The sequence below is a fragment of the Phyllostomus discolor genome, chromosome 1 (assembly GCF_004126475.2).
Source record: "Phyllostomus discolor isolate MPI-MPIP mPhyDis1 chromosome 1, mPhyDis1.pri.v3, whole genome shotgun sequence".
In the NCBI taxonomy this organism is placed as follows: Eukaryota; Metazoa; Chordata; class Mammalia; order Chiroptera; family Phyllostomidae; genus Phyllostomus; species Phyllostomus discolor.
Window position 1 is genome coordinate 180,577,651 of NC_040903.2, and position 19,633 is coordinate 180,597,283.

The following is a 19,633-nucleotide window of genomic DNA, read 5'->3' on the forward strand; positions in this document are numbered from 1 at the left end:
AATAAATTTCAAATAACAACGGCAAGATACTGCCATAACAACTTTTGTTGTGATTCTTCATTTTTAAAAACCATTGCATATAGAGTTCAGATGTGTGCAAGATAAACAGTTCTGATTTTTCATGTCACTTTATTTAGGGTTGAAGTAAGGACCAAGGGCTCTCTGATGATGTTTTGAAAGTCTGAATATTAGTTCTGTTTTTTAAAAAATAGAAAAAAAAATTTCAGAAAATGTGACCTGAGAAGTACTGATTTATACATAAAACTTTTTTCCTAACTGTGGTTTTTTGTTTCTTAGTGATTACTTGCACACTCATGAGTTAGGATCCCTCCATGAGCAACCTCAAAGTCATGAATGAAAAGGGACCTTAGAGATAATATAACTTAAATGGCTGTGAAGGAGTCCCTTCAGTAGTATCCCTGGTAAGTCGCTCAGCCTCTAGCAGTAGTATCTCTACAGTGGTCACTTCTTTGTCTAAAATGTTTTTCTAGTTTTACTGAGATATAACTGATATGTAACATTATATAAAAAGTTTAAAGTATACAACATGATTTGATATATGTATATATTATCAAATGATTAGCATAATAAAGTTTGGTTAAAACTCAACACTATAATTTTTTTTGATACTACCTTTATTTTTTAAAGGCAGCATTAGCTATTACAAAGTTATTCATTAGTAAACAAATGTGTTCCTTTCCATATTTTCTTTTTTTAAAAGATTTTATTTATTTATTTTTAGAGAGGGAAGGGAGGGAGAGAGAGAGAGAGAGAGAAAGAGAGAGAGAGAGAGAAACATCAATGTGCAGTTGCTGGGGGTTATGGCCTGCAACCCAGGAATGTACCCTGGCTGGGAATCGAACCTGGGACACTTTGGTTCCCAGCCCACGCTCAATCCATTGAGCTACGCCAGCCAGGGTCCTTTCCATATTTTCTACTCACTGATTACTTATTTTAATTTCTAGAGTTAAAAAAAATTTCCTTTTTCCCTTTTTTCTAAATGGTTGCCCTTGAAATACATAAAGACAGATACACACTTAATCACAAGCTGAAAATACAAGGACAAGGAATTGTACTGGAAGCTTTATATACATATATATATATCTTTAGTCCTCATGACAACCTTTATCTGGTACATATTTTAGGTCCATTTTATAAGTGAGGAAGCTGAGAAAGTGAGAAATTAGATTTAAGGTCACACAGCTAGTTAAGCAGCAGGTTTTGAATCTGTATCTATTTGATTCCAAAGGGTGACGGCAAGGGGAAAAAGATTCTTTCATATATCTATCAATCAATCAAACAAGGTTTGTTCACTAGCCATGAATTAATCCCTAAAGAACTGTTGGCTGCTATTTATCACAATTTCCTTAAGAAAACATATACTGTTGAAAAAGAACTCATTCTAAGATACCACCTAAAACCACCTTTGTTACTAAATGAACTTTGGTTTGCAGAATGAGTTTTCCTTTTTCAAAAATAAGAAAGATTTCTGCTCACTTCCAAGTTTTTCTTTGTTCTTCAAAATGCATTAGTGATGTTTCCCATATTTCTCCCATGGTATCACCCGTGGAACTGTTAAAAACATAAATATACAGGCTCTACCCTCAGACCCACTGATTTAGAACCTCAAGGGAAGAAACCCGAGAAACTTTTTGTCATTTTCTTAACCTTTTATTTGAAAATAATTTCAAATTTATAAAATGTTGCAAAATAAATAGTACACAGATCATCCATATACCTTTTACCCAAGATTCAGCTATTAGCATTTTAGCCTATGTTTCATTACTTGTTCTATTACACACACACACACACACACACACACACACACTTTTAAAAGATTTTATTTTTAGAGAGCGGGGAAGGGAGGGAGAAATGGAGAGAAACACTGATGTGTGATAAAACACTGATCAGTTGCCTCTTACACGCCCCTAACCAGGGACCTGGCCCACAACCCTGGCATGTGCCTTGACCTTTCAGTTCACCAGCCAGCCCCCAACCCACTGATCCACACCAGTCAGGGCTGTATGTACACCTATTTTTTTTTCTGTAAAATATCTAAGGATATATTATAGATGTCTTGGTCCCTTACCCCTAAAGACTCCAGTGTATACTTCCTAAGACTAGGAATATTCTCTTCCATAAACATATTGTAGTTATTGACTTCATAAATTTAATTTGATAAAATATTTCACCTAATTAAATGTCCACATTTAAAGCTGCCAACTGATCTAATAACATCCTTTGCAGCATTTTACCCCATCCACTGCAGAACATAGTCCAGGATGAGATGTTGTATTTAGCTATCCTGTCTCTTTAGCCTCCTCTAATCTGGAACATTTTGGTCAGTCATTCTTTGTCTTTCAAGATGTTGGCCTTTTAAAAGAACACAGTCTCATCCTACTTTGAAAAAAGGCAAAAGATTTATATAATCTGAAGAGAAACCAGAATATCATCCTACTTTTTAATTATAATTTCCTTCATTTGTGTTTGCCTGATGTTTTCTCATGACTGAAATACTGCATCAGTGATCCTGTGTCCTCTGATACAGGATACCTACAGGATACAGGCAGCTCCAGGGGCTGCCTGGATACCTTTTCTCATATTTCAACTAATACGCAGTGTGTGAGAATACACTGAAACCATTCTGTTTCTTATCAAGATTTTGCCCTCAATTTCATATCTATTGATGATTCTTGTCCACCCCTCTCTTACCTGATCCTACTATGACAGCTGCAAATTGAGGATTTTACCACTCCAGCATTCCTTCTACATTTACCACTAAGACCTTTGCATTCTACTGTTAGCAAAGGACCTCCCTTCACCCATTTGTTTATCTATTTATAATTGATATGAACTTATGAATTTTTCAGTGATTCAGAATTCCCTTATTACACTGTTCTCATTGTGAGTCTGTATAAAAGTACTACTAATTCCTTACAATAAGAAATAATAATTACTTATTTTGCGCTCAAGTTGTTCCAGATTTGGCCAGTGAGATTTGCTTTTTTAATCTGACTTCTAACCTTGTGACCCGCTCCCTCATTCTTTTGAGTATTTTCCTACTTTTTGTTGTAACACGTTGTTTTATCTTTGACTTCTACCTGTTCTGGAGTCAGCCTTTTTTTCCAAGTAACTCTGGTTCTTCTTAGGGGAGAATAATAGGGGAAAAGATATGGGTACTAGGTGTGCTCATTAAATTGGGGTATCTGCTTCCTGGCCCTTTCAATGAACAGAAGTAGGAAATATAGGTGTGTGTAAACAATATACACTTAAATATATAGACTATATCTATACACACCAACATATTTTCAAATCATAAATTCACATTGATAACCTAAATTCCAAGGTTCCCCTATGGGGTTCTTTTTTAAAAAATATATTTTATTGATTATGCTATTACAGTTGTCCCATTACCCCCCTTATTCCCCTCCATACTGCACACCGTCTCCCACCCACATTCCCCCTCTTTAGTTCATGTCCATGTGTTATAAGTTCTTTAGCTTCTACATTTTTCATACTATTCTTGCCCTCCCCCTACATATCCTCTGTACCTTTTCCTCCTCTCTCCTTCTCCCACTCCCCTGTTGCTAACCTTCCATGTTATCTCCCTTTCTGTGGTTCTGTTCCTGTTCTAGTTGTTTGCTTAGTTTTTGTTTTAGGTGTGGTTGTTAATAATTGTGAGTTTGCTATCATTTTACTATACATGTTTTTTATCTTCTTTTTCTTAGATAAGTCCCTTTAACATTTCATATAATAAGGGCTTGGTGATGATGAACTCCTTTAACTTGACCTTATCTGAGAAGCACTTTCTTTATCTGCCCTTCTATTCTAAATGAAAGCTTTGCTGGACAGAGCAATCTTGGATGTAGGTCCTTGCCTTTCATGATTGGAATACTTCTTTCCAGCCCCTTCTTGCCTGTAAGGTCTCTTTTGAGAAATCAGCTGACAGTCTGATGGGAACTCCTTTGTAGGTTACTCTCTCCTTATCTTTTGCTGCTTCGAGGATTCTCTCCTTCATTTTTACCTTGGCTAATGTAATTATGATGTGCCTTGGTGTGTTTCTTCTTGGGTCCAACTTCTTTGGGACTCTCTGAGCTTCCTGGACTCCCTGGGAGTCTATTTCCTTTGCCAGAATGGGGAAGTTCTCCTTCATTATTTGTTCAAATAAGTTTTCCACTTGTTGCTCTTCCTCTTCTCCTTCTGGTACCCCTATAATTCAGATGTTGCATCATTTAAAGATGTCCTGGAGGTTTCTAAGCCTCTCATTTTTTTTGAATTCTTATTTCTTCATTCTTTCTGATTGTATGTTTTCTTCCTCCTTCTGGTCCACTCCATTGATGTGAGACCCAGCTTTTATTCCATCACTATTGGTTCCCTGTGCATTTTTCATTTCACTTATTGTAGCCTTCATTTTTTCCAACTAATTTGCAACCAAAATCAACCAATTCTGTGAGCATCCTGATCACCAGTGCTTTGAACTGTGCATCTGATAGGTTAGCTATCTCTCGGTCACTTAACAGTACTGATTGTGGGGCTTTCAATTCTGTTTGAGCCATCTTTTTCTTTTCCTTTGGTCTGGTCGCGCCTGTTCCATATGAGGGGCGGAGCCTTAGGTGTTCACCAGGGCGAGGCTCCCCAGTGGCTGGGGTTGTGACACTGTATATGGCGGCAGGGTCTGAGAGGAAACAATGGCGCTTGCTCCACTCTCTGTTGGACCTCAGTCCCTTCTGCTGCTTCCCCCGAGCAAACTGGGCCCCTCTGGTGCTGATTCCCATGTGGGTGGGCTTGTACACACCATGGGACTTTCCAAGGACCTCTCCTGTGAGGCTGGGAGTCTCTCCTTGCGCCTCAACCCCCACAGGTGTTTTCAATCAGTGCCCAAGGCTCTATTTGCCAGCACTGGGATCCTGGGTTTCGAGCAGTGCCTTGCTTCACAATTGCTGCCTTGCTGGGTCTGCTGTTTGCCACCCGTCGGCTGGGGTCTGCTAGCTGCTACTTGAGTGTTCTGGGTCCACCTGCTGCGGTCTTGTGTGCCCCAATGCCTTACGTGTCTGGTCCCAGTGCTCTCTGCTCTCCACGCCAGGACCCAAGCCCGGCTGCCTGACTCTGCCCCTCCTACCTGTCTGGATAAACGTGTCTATTTTGACTTCTTGGTTGTCCGACTTCCTTAGAGTTCAATTTTTTGTCAGTTCTGGTTGTTATTCTGTTTCTAAATTGTTGTTGTCCCTATCTTGGTTGTGCGAGGAGGCACAGTGTATCTACCTATGCCTCCATCTTGGCTGGAAGTCCCCATGGGGTTCTTTTAATGACTGCAATTTCAATAAGCATCCGAAGTGATTGTTCTAATTGTGGATATTTGGGAAACATTGCTAACGACTGCTGATGAATCTCAGCTGCAAATTCTCAGTGCTTTTCCATGAAGTTCAACTGAATCAAAAAACCAATTTAAAACACTGGTATTCTTTTACCATTTCCCACTTGCTACTGAATTATCTGTTTTATTTAATTCTAATCTGAGGATAATTATCTCTTTTTTTAAAATACATGAGTTTTGAAGAAAAATTATTTATTTTTAGAGTGGGGGAGGGAAAAAGAGAGGGAAAGAAACATCAGTGTGTGGTTGCCCCTCACACACCCCCTACTGGGGACCTGGCCTGCAACTGAGACATGTGTCCTCACTGGGAATCAAACTGGCAACCCTTTGCAGGCTGGTACTCAATCCACTGAGTCACACCAGCCAGGTCCTTGAGGATAACTATCTTTAAAGATTATAAGAGCAAATAAAAAGTGATCACTGTCTTAGTCATCATTAGCCAAAGGTCAGAGCTTTGAGTCTGACCCTTTTCTCTTTTCTAGTTTTTGTTGTTAACATTAACTTAAAATGTAAAATCGTCATTATATTTCAATATGTTTAAGCCTCGAACAGTCAGGATACCTTCTTAGGAGTACTACCAATGGTATGTTTGTGTGTGTGTGTGTGTGTAAGGCATATATATGGGGGAGTGTGCACACAGTAATATGCTTTCAGCCATTCTCTTCTCCCACCCCTCACTGATTTCACTTACAATACTATAATCCAATTTTCTAACCTTTAGGGCATAACTAACAATGCTCACTAGACACTATAAAGAACTATAGATATGTAAATCATTAATATTCTACTTCATCAACTGAACCTTCCTTGGCTAGAATTAGGTGCAAATAGCAGTTCTCCTCATAGCTGCTTTTTTTAAAAAGATTTTATTTATTTATTTTTAGAGAGGGAAGGGAGGGAGGGAGAGAGAGAGAGAGGGAGAGAGAGAGAGAGGGACAGGGAGAGAAACATCAATGTGCGGTTGCTGGGGGTTATGGCCTGCAACCCAGGCATGTACCCTGGCTGGGAATCGAACCTGGGACACTTTGGTTCCCAGCCCGCGCTCAATCCACTGAGCTACGCCAGCCAGGGCTCCTCACAGCTGCTTTTACTGTTGTAATCAGATCAAGGAAGACCTTGCCTAATACTGGTATATGGAGATGAAGGGATACAGAAAAGAAAATGAAGATATAGTCTTAGGGTATAGCAGCCAGAAAAGAAGAAAGTTTCTGTGGCAACTAACCAGAATATTTCTGTAGCTATGTAAAGAATATCCTGGATGAAGTCAGGGAGTGACTTAGACTGAACAAAATCAGAAATGGATTGTCTTGGAGCAGCACAGAGTGGCTTTACTGGTATATTACTTCTTGCACGCATCACTCCAACCTTCATATGCGGACACTAACCCTATCTACTTCATGGGTTTTGAGGAGGATTAAACATGTTAATACATGTTAGATAATTAACAAAGTTATTCCTATGAAACAGAAATCTTTTTCTCTTACCAGTAGAGTGACAAAATTCAGTGGTAGAGATTCTCTCATCCCTCTGAATAAACTTTCAGCCCTCATCCCCATTAGGGTTGTCTTTGTGATATGTAAGCAACATTACTGTTTGAGAACTGTAAGAATCCATTACAGAAATAATAATAGGAAGTCTATTACTTACAAAAAATTTGAAGGAACTTTCTGTCTAAAACTCTTTTGTGAGGACAACAATCATAGACATAATTAACCAAATTTATGAAAACTGATATTTTCAGAGATATTTCCTAACCAATCTTCCACTTTCAAAACCATTCATTTTATTAATGGTCTCAATATGCAGTTTGAAGATGATCAAATTCACTATTAATACAGGCTACTAATAGATTAATGGATTCCTTTAATTTCTCATTTGTAAAAAAAAAAAGCATAAATGTTAAAATTCAGGACACATATGCTATCACTCTACAAAATACCCAACAGCAACAGGATAATCATGATACTTACTTCATCTCTATAAAGTGGGCTAGTATAATACATTATGTCCATTGCACTGCTGTTCAACATATCCCTTAAACCTCGTACTTTGTCTGGAGTAATGGAATCAACGGTGTCTATAAATAAAGAAACAAACAAACAAAGCTAAGAGAAGATAGGTGTTTTAGGGAAAAAAATAAATTGTGCAAAAATTATATTCCCTGAAATAACAGCTCTTTAAGTTAACATTTCAATATTCAAAACTAACCCAGAGCAAAACTGGATCTTCCCTAGTCCTAGAACAAGTGTCAAGGGACACAATATTACTTTTTCTGTACCTCCTTTTGTTTCCTTTCTCTTCTTCAGACTATGTACCTTGGGCCTGGCCATACCCATGCTGCATGCCTAGAGGCACTGGTGGCAGATCAGCAACAAATTAAAAAGCTTCTTTACACTTTACATTTATCCACAGTGAACCAAATACCCTATGAGGAAGAGCTATCAAATTACAAACATGCACAAATGCAAATCAGCAATGGACATCTGCAGTAGACAAGATAAAGTTGGTGTAATGTACTTAAAAAAAAAGAACTGCATAGCAAACATAGGCAATGCACTGCAAACACATGCAGCCTTCTGTGACTTACAGCTAACCTACAGAAATTCTACATGGGAGCCTATTCTATTAAATGCCTAATAAGATGATTAGAGATGCACAAAAATTTGCATTTCTTATAAAAATACGAAGAAGTCCTATGCTTGGATAAATATGATTTCAAAGCATAATCTCGGGAAGCAGAAAGCTTGTATTTTTAGTCTACTACAATTTCTTTATCTTCACTGCGTTGGTTTAAGTTATTTATTTCCCACTTTTTAAAAAAAGACTATTTATTTTCAGAGGGTGGTGAAGGAAAGAAGAAAGGGGGGAGAGAAAGAAACATCAATGTGTGGTTGCCTCTCATGTGCACCCTACTGGGGACCTGGCCCGAAACCCAGGCATATGCTCTGATTGGGAATCAAACCTGTGACCCTTTGGTTTGCAGGCTGGTGCTCAATGCACTGAGCTACACCAGCCAGGGCTATTTCCCACTTTTATACAACATAATAATGACTGGAAGGCAATTATTAAAGCAAAGTGAGAAGAGTTTTCAAAGATTTAAAAAGGAATACTGTAACTATTCATAGATAGCACATTATAGCCTGTACTCATTTTTAAACTGTAAAGGGAAAGGCGTGACTACCATGCTGATACAAAAAGTTTAAATGTCATTTTAATGAATTTCCAAAAGGATTTTACTGTGAAATACACATACATACAAAAAAGATACTTAATATATATGTACAGCTGAAAGAATGACTTATAAAATGAAAACATGTTCTTACTGCCTAGCTGAACAATACTGTGAATATCTTTGAAATCCACAGTATGCCCCGGAATGATCACATCCTACCTATAAGTAACCCCCAATATGACAGTTGTGTTAATCACACCTTGCTGTTCTTTATAGATTTCCTTCATGTCCATTAAATGAACAATTTTAGCCAATTCTGTGGCATATATTAGGTACCAGAGCCTAAATATTTTATTTCATTTTGGCTGTTTCGAACACTATGTACCAGTAAATTTGAATTACTACTGTCCATGGTTTGGTTCACCTCTAATATTATGTTTCTGAGATTCACTGATATTAGTGCATATAGCTGAAATCCATTCATTTACGCTATACATATGTCACAATTTATCCATTTTCCTTTGAAAGATATTTGGGTTGTTTCTAGTTTTTTGCTAATATAAACTATGCTCCTGGTGTACATGTGTATGAGATTTTCTTTAGGGCATATATATATGTAGGAGTGCAACTGCTGTGTCATAGGGCATATACACATTCAGCTTTTCAAGATAATGTCAAATGGTCTTCCCAAAGTGATTGTACCAATTTAGATTCTCACCAATAGTGAATGAGAATCCTCATTGCTACAATGCCCTCATTACTGCAGAGCCTCACCTTAAATTTTTGCCAAACTGATCAACATTGATGATATTTATTATGGTTTTAATATTCATTTCCTTGATTATTAGACTATTGAGATGTACATTATAAATAATATAAAATATATAGTTAAAATATTAACATAAAACACACATATGAATATGCTGTTTGTATATCTCTCTCATTTAAGTTTTCTATCTTTATTCTGGATATCAAGCTTTTGGTGGTTATACCTGTTGCTCTGCTGCAACATCTTTTCCCAGTGTATGGTTTGTCTTTTACTCTATGTCTATTGAAACAGAAGCTCTTAATTTAATCAGATTTATCCATGCTACTTTGCAGTTGTGTTTTTCTGTCTTAAGAAGACAGCGTACTAGAACTTGACTCCCCTCCTCCTTCTCTTGTTCTACATCTTGGCTACTTTGGGGCCTTTGCTCTTCTATAACAATTTTTGAATAAGCTTGTCAAGTTTCATGAAAAAACTATTGAGATTTTGATTGGAATTGCATAGAATCTATAAATCAACTTAGGAGAATTAACATTCTAGGATATCAAGTCTATCCAATCTAAGAAAATTATCTTTATACTTAAGATGCATTTAATATTTTATGTTTTTCATTTTTAATATAAATGTACATATTTTTATTAAATTTATTTCTAGGAACCTTATATTTTTATGGTACTTTTAATTGTGCTGGTATGTAAAAATGCAATTATTTTTAAACAGTGTGGGACAAAAGTTTACAGCTTTTCATATGTAAATAAAATTTAGTTAAAAAATAACAAGACAAGAATAAACTCGGTGTTCTGTACCCACACTGTAAACCTACTTTTGGCCCACCGTGGGGAGATCTTCTATTGCACAACCCTGATAAACTGTTATTAATCCTAGTAATTTTTCTTTAAATATATTTTGTATATTCTGTGTAGACAATCATATGACCCGCAAATAATATCTTTACCATTCCTTAACATTATTATTTCTTTTTATTATTTTGCACCAGCTAAGACTTCAAGTGGAATTTGTTAAAGAGTGTCATCCTTACCTCTTCCTGAGCTTAATGATGTTTGCTATAGGCAAGTACCTTTTATCATTATTTTAAAATTTAGAAACAGTAAAATTAACTCTTAGTTTAATGCATATATGGTTTTATGTAACTATAACCATGATCAGGATACAGAACTGCTTCATCATCCTAAAAAAATTTCCACATGCTGTCCTTTTTAATTCAAACTCCTGTCTTCTCATAAACTAAGGCATCCATGGATCAGTTCTCTGTCCCTACAGCTTTACCTTTCCAGTATGCCAGTATGTCACACAAATGCAACATAAATTATGTAACCTTTGAGATTGGCTTCTGAGACTGTGATATAATAAGAAACACATATTTATAATTTTTCTCCTGGTTTCTGGCACAAGATTGCTAAAACCCTTTGTAATTTCCTGAGTGACAGGAGTGAGAGGTATGTCTTTTATCATTCATAATAAGTCTCTTTCAACTATACCTGAGTTTATACTAGAGGTGATTCTTAGAGGATGCTGTTGGTTGCCAGAGGAACCAACCATGTCCATTCATTAGTGGGTCGAACTTTCTGCCCTGTCCCCTGACCTCAGAGAAAGGGAGAGGGACTGAAGATTGAGTCAATTATCAACAGCCAATGAGTTAATCAATTATGCCTATTATAATGAAACCTCCATAAAACCCTGACAGGATTTGGAGAGTTTTCTGGTTGATGAACGCAATAGATATACTAGAGGAGTGGTGTACTCAAAGGCAACATGAAATCCCCATACCTTGTTTATTCAGGGCTCTTCACCTGGCTGCTCATCTGTATCCCTTTATAATATCCAGTAGACGTAAGTAAATGTTTCCCTGAATTTTGTTAAGTCCATACTTGTAAATATGAACCTGAGGATGGGGTCATGAGACCCCCTCCCCGCAATTTACTGCTAGTCAATAAGAACTATAGGTGACAATCTAGGGCTGGTGATTGGCATCTTAAGTGGGGGGAGTCTTGTGGGACTGTGCCCTTAATCTGTCTGCGCTATCTCTGGGTAGTGTCAGAACTGGTGTTCACCAAGAATTAGACAATTTGTAGTATGGGGATAATCCCCCATTGGTCTCCTAAGTACTGAGAAATAGAGAGAGAAACGGGTGATTTTCCTTCAACGTCTTTCATTCAAACATTAATAAAGCCAACTTCAAAATTCTATCCTAATATTTTAGCCCTGGCTGGTGTGGCTCATTGGACTGACTGTGGGCCTGTGAACCAAAGTGTTGCTAGTTTGATTCCCAGTCAGGGCACAGGCCTGGGTTGCAGGCCTGGTCCCCAGGAACGGGTGCACAAGAGTAAACCGCACATTGATATTTCTCTCCCTCTCTTTCTTCCTCCTTTCCCCTCTAAAAATAAATGAATGAAATCTTAAAAAAAAAAAGACTATCCTGTATTTAAACCTAACAGAAAATTACAAACTCCTGGGTTTTATTAAAGCAAATTAATCCATGTTTGTCTACATTCCTAAGCACCTTAGAAACTTATCTGGATAAATGGGAAAAGCCCAAAAGACAGTGTTTTTACACTAGAATTACAAATGTGCTGTTGCTGCTGAAAAGTCTTCTTTGGTCCCTAGCATTTTTATTTTGAAATTATTATGACTTTTGATGCCACTTTGTCGATAGCTGTAACTGGACATTCCTGACTATGAGAGACAGAATCACAGACTCAGAGAGTCCTAAGAAATTATCCAGGGAGGCAGTTTAGCTATGTGATGAATAAGGGCTCTGGCATCATAGGATCTAGATTCTGCTTGCTATGTATCTTCGTTAAATTCACCTTTTACTGAATTTCAGTTTCCTTAACAGTAAAATAGAGAAAATAAAGTAGGCATTTAATAAATTTGTGAGAAAATTAAATGAGATATTTCACAAAAAATGAACTGCAAATTGCCAAGCACACAGTAAAGGCTCCACAAATGGCAGCTGCTATTATATCTAGTACAACTTTCTCATCTTCCAGATTATGTAAATAACCTAAACATTCTATTTTAATGGTTTTCATATTGAAAGGATACAACTTGTATAAAGACATGCATATTTTGGCTAACAGTTCTTCAAGGAAGGAAACAAATAACCTAGAGAATGTAGGAAAACCACAAAAGTCTGATGTTTTATCATCCAAATATAGGGAAGGAAAAGTATTAGGAAGAAAATTTAAGCTCGTAAGGAATCGTGACAACAGTGTTTTAATAGTACTGACAATTTAGGTGGCTGTATAGTACAACGGATAGTGCACTGGACTTCTAAAAGTATCAACAAATTACTTTCTGTGTCAAAAACTTTAGAAAACATTCTGTTACCCTCCACATACCACCCACTCCCACCCTTAATCCGGAGGGCACTCATGGAAACTGCTATCTGTGAAATATACATAGTGCTCCAAAATGACCTAGTCAGTATTATTTTAAAACCAATGGATTTTATTTTCATAAATAATCTAGAACAGAGAATGAATATACCTCAAGACAACTAAGGCTCTTGTTCCCAATGAACATCACTTGTTGCTATTAGCTCAATCATTTAATTTTTAAAACATAATGTACCTCCATCAAGAGTAAGTTTTGACCGCCACTCAACAGGCAGAAATTCAACATGTGTTGCATGGTTGGAAAATGCTTTTCTTTATTTTCTATAGCAGCCTCTCTCATCCTAAAAATAAAAGAAAAACAAACTAAACTTTATTAGAGTGACTTCACGTATGTATTACATAGTATAAAATGTCTTTAATTATAACAACTTCCAACTTGCTTATACTATGTCCAATTATGTTTCAATTACCACTACAACATACAACAGTTCATTTCAAAGCAAATTTTATCCATGCCAAATGTTCCTTCCTATTTGGTTCATGTCCAAATGGCCACATTAAAAAAAATGTTGCTGAGTTTAAACAGCTCATAACACTTATACATGCTGTTGGTTTACAGGATTAATACATAATAGATACTATCATGTTTTATTGGTCCACTAATTTAATTGTGTTATGGCTATATGCCTGCCAATGATATCCTTTCTTGCCTATGCAGGCTAGTTGCTGATGGAATACAGGGTTAGGTAGATGGGTCAATGTGGACCAAAAGTCTCCATGATGTTTTGGTCAGGAACAAATATCAAGGACCTTTTGGTGTGGTCCAAATGTCTCTATGGACATTTTGTTGTAATTTTTTTTAATCCTCATCTGAGGACATTTTTTTCACTGCTTTTTTTTTTTTTAAAGAGAGAGGAAGGGGGAGAGGGAGGGAAGGAAATAGGAAGGGAAGGGGCAAAGGAAGAGGGGGAGGAAGAGGGAAGGGGGCAGAGAGACCGACAGAGAGATAGAAACATTGATCAGTTGCCTACCATGTGTGCCCTGACTGAGAATTTAACCTGCAACTAGGCATGTGCCCTGACCAGAATTGAACCCACAACCTTTTGGTGTACTGGAAGATGCTCCAACCATGAGCCACACTGGCCAGGGCTCTATGGCCCTTTTGGACAGGACCAAATGTCTGCTAATCTTGTGGACAGCACCACCACATCAGACACACAATAATTACATCATTCCCTCAAACCCCTTCATAGTACCACCTTTCCCCCATAACCCAAACATCACATTACTCCCTCTGCAATTTAGTATGTATTTCTAAAATGTAAGGAAAACATAACCTATTCTGTACTATTTATACCAAAAACAATAATTCTTTTTTGGGGGCATATATGTAATTCAGTGATCCTTTTTTCCCCAGTTAGATAATAATTCTTTTACACTGGTTTACACTGAGCTCCAAATACAGCCCATGCATTGTAATTTGTGGAAGTCTTAATCTACAGATCCCTTTTTTTTCCTGCTTTATAATTTTTTAAATATCTTGTTAAGTTTTTCAGAGTCTAATTTTTGTCATTCAGAGTCATTGTTATAATAAAATGGTTTGTGTGACCTTGATGTAACTTGGCAGCTAAGGAGAATGGACTAGAATGCATACATATGAAAAATGATGACTTCACTGTACTAGTCAGTGGGGGCAGTAGACGCTGTTGAGTGAGCATGTGTACTGTGTGGCTGTCGCATTCAAAATGACTGAGGGAGTAGACCAATGAATTTGCATAAAATTTTGCATTAAGCTTCAACATTTCTCTGCAGAAACTATTTGGATGATTCAGAAGGCTGCAGCGATAGGCAAATGGTGACTGGAAGCTTCATCACACAACACACTTGCTCATGCATCATGTCTCGTGCAGAGTTTTTTTTGGCGAGACATCAAATCACCTAGGTGACTCAGCCCCCTGCAGCGCAGATTTGGACCCCTGCAACTCTGGCTTTTCCCAAAACTGAATCACCTTTGAAAGGGAGAAATTTCAGACTGTCAATGAGATTCAGAAAAATACAACAGGGCAGCTGATGGTGACTGGAAAGAACTGTGTGAGTTCCCAAGGTGTTTACCTTGAAGGGGACTGAGGCGTCACTGTCCTATGTATAGTGTTTCTCATATCTTCTTCAATAAATTCTATTTTTTATATTTATATGACTGGATACCTTCTGGACAGACCTTGTATTTTAAAAGGCATTATTTACACTATAATATAGTTGACCCTGGAACAATAGTTTGACCTGCTTGGTACTTATATGCAATTTTTTTTTCAACTGATCTGCACAGTTTGAATCCATGTTGGTTGGGAATCTTCCTACATGGAGGGCCAACTGTAGTTATACATAGATTTTTGACTGCAAAGAATGTTAGAGCCCTGACAGGCCCTGTGCTATTCAAGGGTCAACTGTAATATATTTTATTGATTGTAAATCCCCGAAGTTGCCACTTTAAAAGGTCTAAATACATTCTAAGTTGACAAAAAGTAAGCTGCTTCCCTTATCAAACTAAAAATAAAAATGGTAGCTAAAACTTCAGATTTCAAGGTAGGGTCTTTTTTATTACTCATAGAGTCTACAAGTTCCTTTTTTTTTTTTTCAGTAGTCATCAAGTAATGGTCACAGACACGCTGTGTAAATTTCTTTGTCATCATCTCAAATATTCAGTTTTATACAAGAAAAAACATTTTAAGATTTCTATTATTATACTCATTCATTTTTGATGGCTGTACAGTTTCTGTATTATAACATAGTAGTTAGGAAGTAGTATGTGTAGTATCACCTGAATTTACAAAGAAAAAAAGTTCATTTTGCCTTACTGAGTGGCTCAGTTGCTTGGAGCATTGTCCCATACACCAAAAGCTTAAGGTTTGATTCCAGGTCAAGGCACACAGAGGAGGCACTGATCAATGTTTCTCTACCCCGCACCCCAACCACACCCCAATACATACTCTCTAAAATCAATAAAAAGCATATTCTTGGGTGAGGATTAAAACAAAAAGTTCATTTAGACTAGTGGTCTCAACCATGGATAATATTCCTCCAGAGGACACTTGGCAATGTCTGTAAACATTTCAGTTGTCACAACTAGGGGTTCTATTTGCACCTAGGGGGTAGAGGTCAGGATGTTGCTAAATACATTATAACTCATAGGCCAGCCACCCACAACAAAGAATTATATGGTCAAAAATGTCATTATGATGAAATTGAGGAACCCTGATTTTGAGTTACAAAGTTAGAAACATTACATTTGCTTAAAATACTGTCCTTTTCTATGGTAAACTTACACAATCCTATACTCCAAGCATCACTACCATAGTTCTCAAATGGTGACAGAAGTAGCCAATTCGGCAAGCAGGCATGTCTACTAAATCACTTGGTTGTAATTATCTGGTGTGACTCTTAAAAATAAGAAGGGAGCCCTGCCTGTGTGGTTCAGTAGACTAAGTGCTGCCTGCAACAGAAAGGTTGCAGGTTTGGTTCCCAGTCAGGGCACATGCCTGGGTTGCAGGCCAGGTCCCTGGTTGGGGGTGTGAGAGGCAATGTATCTCTTGCACATTGATGTTTCTCTCCCTCCATTTCTCCCTCCTTCCTTTTCTCTAATAGAAAGTAAATAAACAAAGTCTTTAAAAAAAAGGGAAAGATGGTAAGGAACAAAAGTTTGCATTCTAGGTTAGATGGTGAATGTATTCATCAAATAACTCACATGGCCGTATTTTTGATAATTCTTCCTTGGTCCATCTTCTGCCCAATGCCATGCACAACAAATACAATATGGGTAGTCTGTGATGGCTTGTCTTCTAATGTGGCTTCTTCTACATAACCTCTATGAAGTCTGGTCCCACTACTCGATGCTGTAGAAAAATTATGATTTTAAGTTCACTGTTTATTCCAAAAAAAGCATTCTCACAATATATTGACAGAAAAGAAGACAAGAAAATACTACAAAGAATTTTACTGGGTTGGGAAGAGATAAAATTTGTAAGATGACATACACTAACGTGCTAAACTGAACAGGACACCAAAGCCAGGAAAACCGTAAGGGAAAAAAAAGGAAGGAAGGAAGGATAAACACACAAAAATTTTAAACTTCTCTAGGAAAAAATATTCATGAAGCAAAAATAAAAGATGAGACCCTGGCTGGGTGGCTCAGTGGATTGGTGTAGGACTGTGAAGCAAAGGGTCGCCGGTGCAATTCCCAGTCAGAGCACATGCCTCAGTTGTGGGCCAGGTCCCCCCAGTTTGGGGGAGCACCAGAAGGTAACCCACCATTGATGTAACACATTGATGTTACCCCTCCCTTCCTCCTTCCCTCCCCCCTCTCTAAAAGAGAGTACAATCTTAAAAAACCCAAAACAAAAGATAAATGACAAACTTGGAAAAAAAATGTTACAAAATATGGACAGATAGTAAATTAATTAATTACCTGAGTAACAAAGAGAGCTACTTATCAAGGTGAAAAGACGAACCATTCAAGTAGCAAAACAGGCTAAAGATATGAGGTTATTCACAAAACAAATACAGCTAATGAACATATAAAAGATATTCAAGTCATACCTGTTATCAAAGAAATTAAAACAACAAATGGGATAATAAAAAAATTAGACATGACAAATATTTTTTTTAAGTTATTTTGTTAATGCTCTCCATATCTATCCCAAGGCACCATTCCCTTTTTTTCTTTTAGTCAAGTGTCTTTAAATAGCTCTCTATTAGCCCCTGCCTCCCATTTTCTTCACCTTGTACTAACGCTTCCACTCATGCCATGCTGGCTCTGCCCCATCAATCCATTTAGTCACCGATGACCCTCCATTTCATTTCAGTCTTCATCTTCCTAAAATCTGCTATGTTTCAATTGCTTGTTTTTATTCTGCACACCAGTACCTTGGGTTTAACTGCTTTTTCACTTTAGAAGTATAAAAGATCATTTTTTAGTCCTGTCAGATCATTCTGAATACTATACACTCCGATGAAACACATTAACACAAGCATCTTAATAAAAGTTTCATTTAAATAGGGCGCAGTAACTGTCAAGTTGGATTCCCCAAATTTGACAAATGATAGTAATATTTAACAATTACCTTTAGAAAATCCAGTTTTTGGGTAACTGTTCTTGCAATTTAGATGTTGTTGCATTCACTATAAAGATACACTTCATTCACACTGTGCCAGTCCACGTGGTTTCGACTCAACTTCAAACTACGAATAGCTGTTGCAAAAAGGAAAAACTAATTTGAAGTTCCTCCAAGACACATTTCATTGTGTGAAAAATTAAATACACAAATTTTTTGAATCCATATTTGAACTTGGTTCAATAAAAAAACTATTTCATTGAAAACACCATATGATAAAGCAAGTAATGGATAGGGGCTTTATTTTTTGACAACTTTGTCTACCAACATGGAAAGTGGCTAAACTACATAATTTTTAACCTCTAAATGTGTTAGTTTAATGCATTTTTGATGATTACAGTCCCTACCCTTTCCCAAGGTGATTCCTTAGGTTTAAGTAGATGAATACCTTTATGAAAGTCCTCAACAACTATGACACAGAAACTTAAGTTCCATTTCTTCTGTTGATGTTATTTTGGATTTGTGAAAATTTCAGAGTGCAAAATAAAACAAGACTCATAGAAAAAAAAATTACCTTTCACTGGGAAGAAAATAATCTAATTTATTAGAATATAAGATATTTTGGAATGGATATGAAAGCCAATTATCACTGGACATTACTCACTATAACAGAAATCCAAATTGAAGCTATTTTAATAAGAAATCAAAGAAAATTCTTCTACTACAATGTTCAAATCAGTCTGGTTATTGTACTTCTATAACTAAGGTATGCTTGGTAAAAAGTACTAAAAAAAATTCAAACCTATACACTCCAGAAATATGTAAGCTCTGTGAGGCAGAAACTATGTCTTGATTATTTTGAATCACTATACCAAACACGGTGTCCCACTATAGTGCCTGACATGTGTCACAAATTTAGTAATGTTTGTGGAAGCAATGAATTGAGAAAATTGTTGTAACATGTCCACCAATTCATAATTGATAATTCTCATATTTTAAGAACTTATACATTTCCTCCCTATCCCTGGATAGAGGTAAGAAAAATTCATAAACCCCCATCTTCAGGAAAACGAGCACCCTTCAAATCATTATGCCCACTTTATTTCTTAAAATCCTCTTTAGCAAAATATTATCTCCCATTATGTATAAAGACATAGAGGTACCAAGAGATTAAATGACTTGACACAAAGCTAGTTACTGGCACAGTGTAATTCTCTGGATTGAAGATGGGCTGAAAATAACCAGAAGCTAAATATGAAAGGATATATGTCCTTGATCAAGATTTAAGATCCTAAGACATTTTAATGTAAACCTATTTCCTGATAGAATTAACAGAAAAGTAAATCCATTCCAGGAAAATGTATTTCTTAGTGATATTATAAATGTAATTCAAAAGTTTATGAGAAACCAGGTTATATTTAACTTACCTGCCAGGATACATTATTAACATTGAACATAAGACCAAAATGCAATTAATATAACACATATTAATAATATCTTCAGGTCCAAAGAAAATAATACCATAAATTTAACTTTTTTAAAAGAACTTTTTATAAATTAAAAAAAATCTTTTACACAAGTTTAATTACTTACTTTTCTAATTCTATGTCCAATCCAAGCCACTATTCTAAGCCTTTTTGTTTAATGTTTCTAAATCACATTTTTGTTAAAATAGTTTTGAGCAACATATGGCTAAAATACTGAGATTGCAGGATCAAGGTATTAAGAGAATCATGTTGTCCAACAAAATTTCATTCTTAGTATTGGCAAATATCCCTTTATTGGACTATATATATCATTTCCAAATGTTATTACCACTTATAATTAACACTAAACAAAATAGCACAATGTATA

At 36.5% G+C, this 19,633-nt stretch overlaps 1 protein-coding gene and 1 long non-coding RNA gene across 2 annotated transcripts in view; both read right to left on the minus strand.

Moving 5' to 3' along the window:
* DDHD1 (DDHD domain containing 1) overlaps positions 1–19,633 on the minus strand; it is an 82,789-nt gene that overhangs the window by 28,050 nt on the left and 35,106 nt on the right. The window contains 6 exon segments of the mRNA XM_028505956.2: positions 7,345–7,451; positions 12,907–12,972; positions 12,975–13,012; positions 16,414–16,561; position 17,514; positions 17,789–17,916. Of these exon segments, the coding sequence (XP_028361757.1) occupies positions 7,345–7,451; positions 12,907–12,972; positions 12,975–13,012; positions 16,414–16,561; position 17,514; positions 17,789–17,916 (488 nt within the window).
* Positions 8,333–11,555, minus strand: LOC118496920. Its single transcript, XR_004899476.1, has 3 exons — positions 11,460–11,555; positions 10,592–10,593; positions 8,333–9,787 (listed from the first exon to the last, which is right to left on the minus strand). It is a non-coding gene; the product is annotated as an uncharacterized LOC118496920 (long non-coding RNA).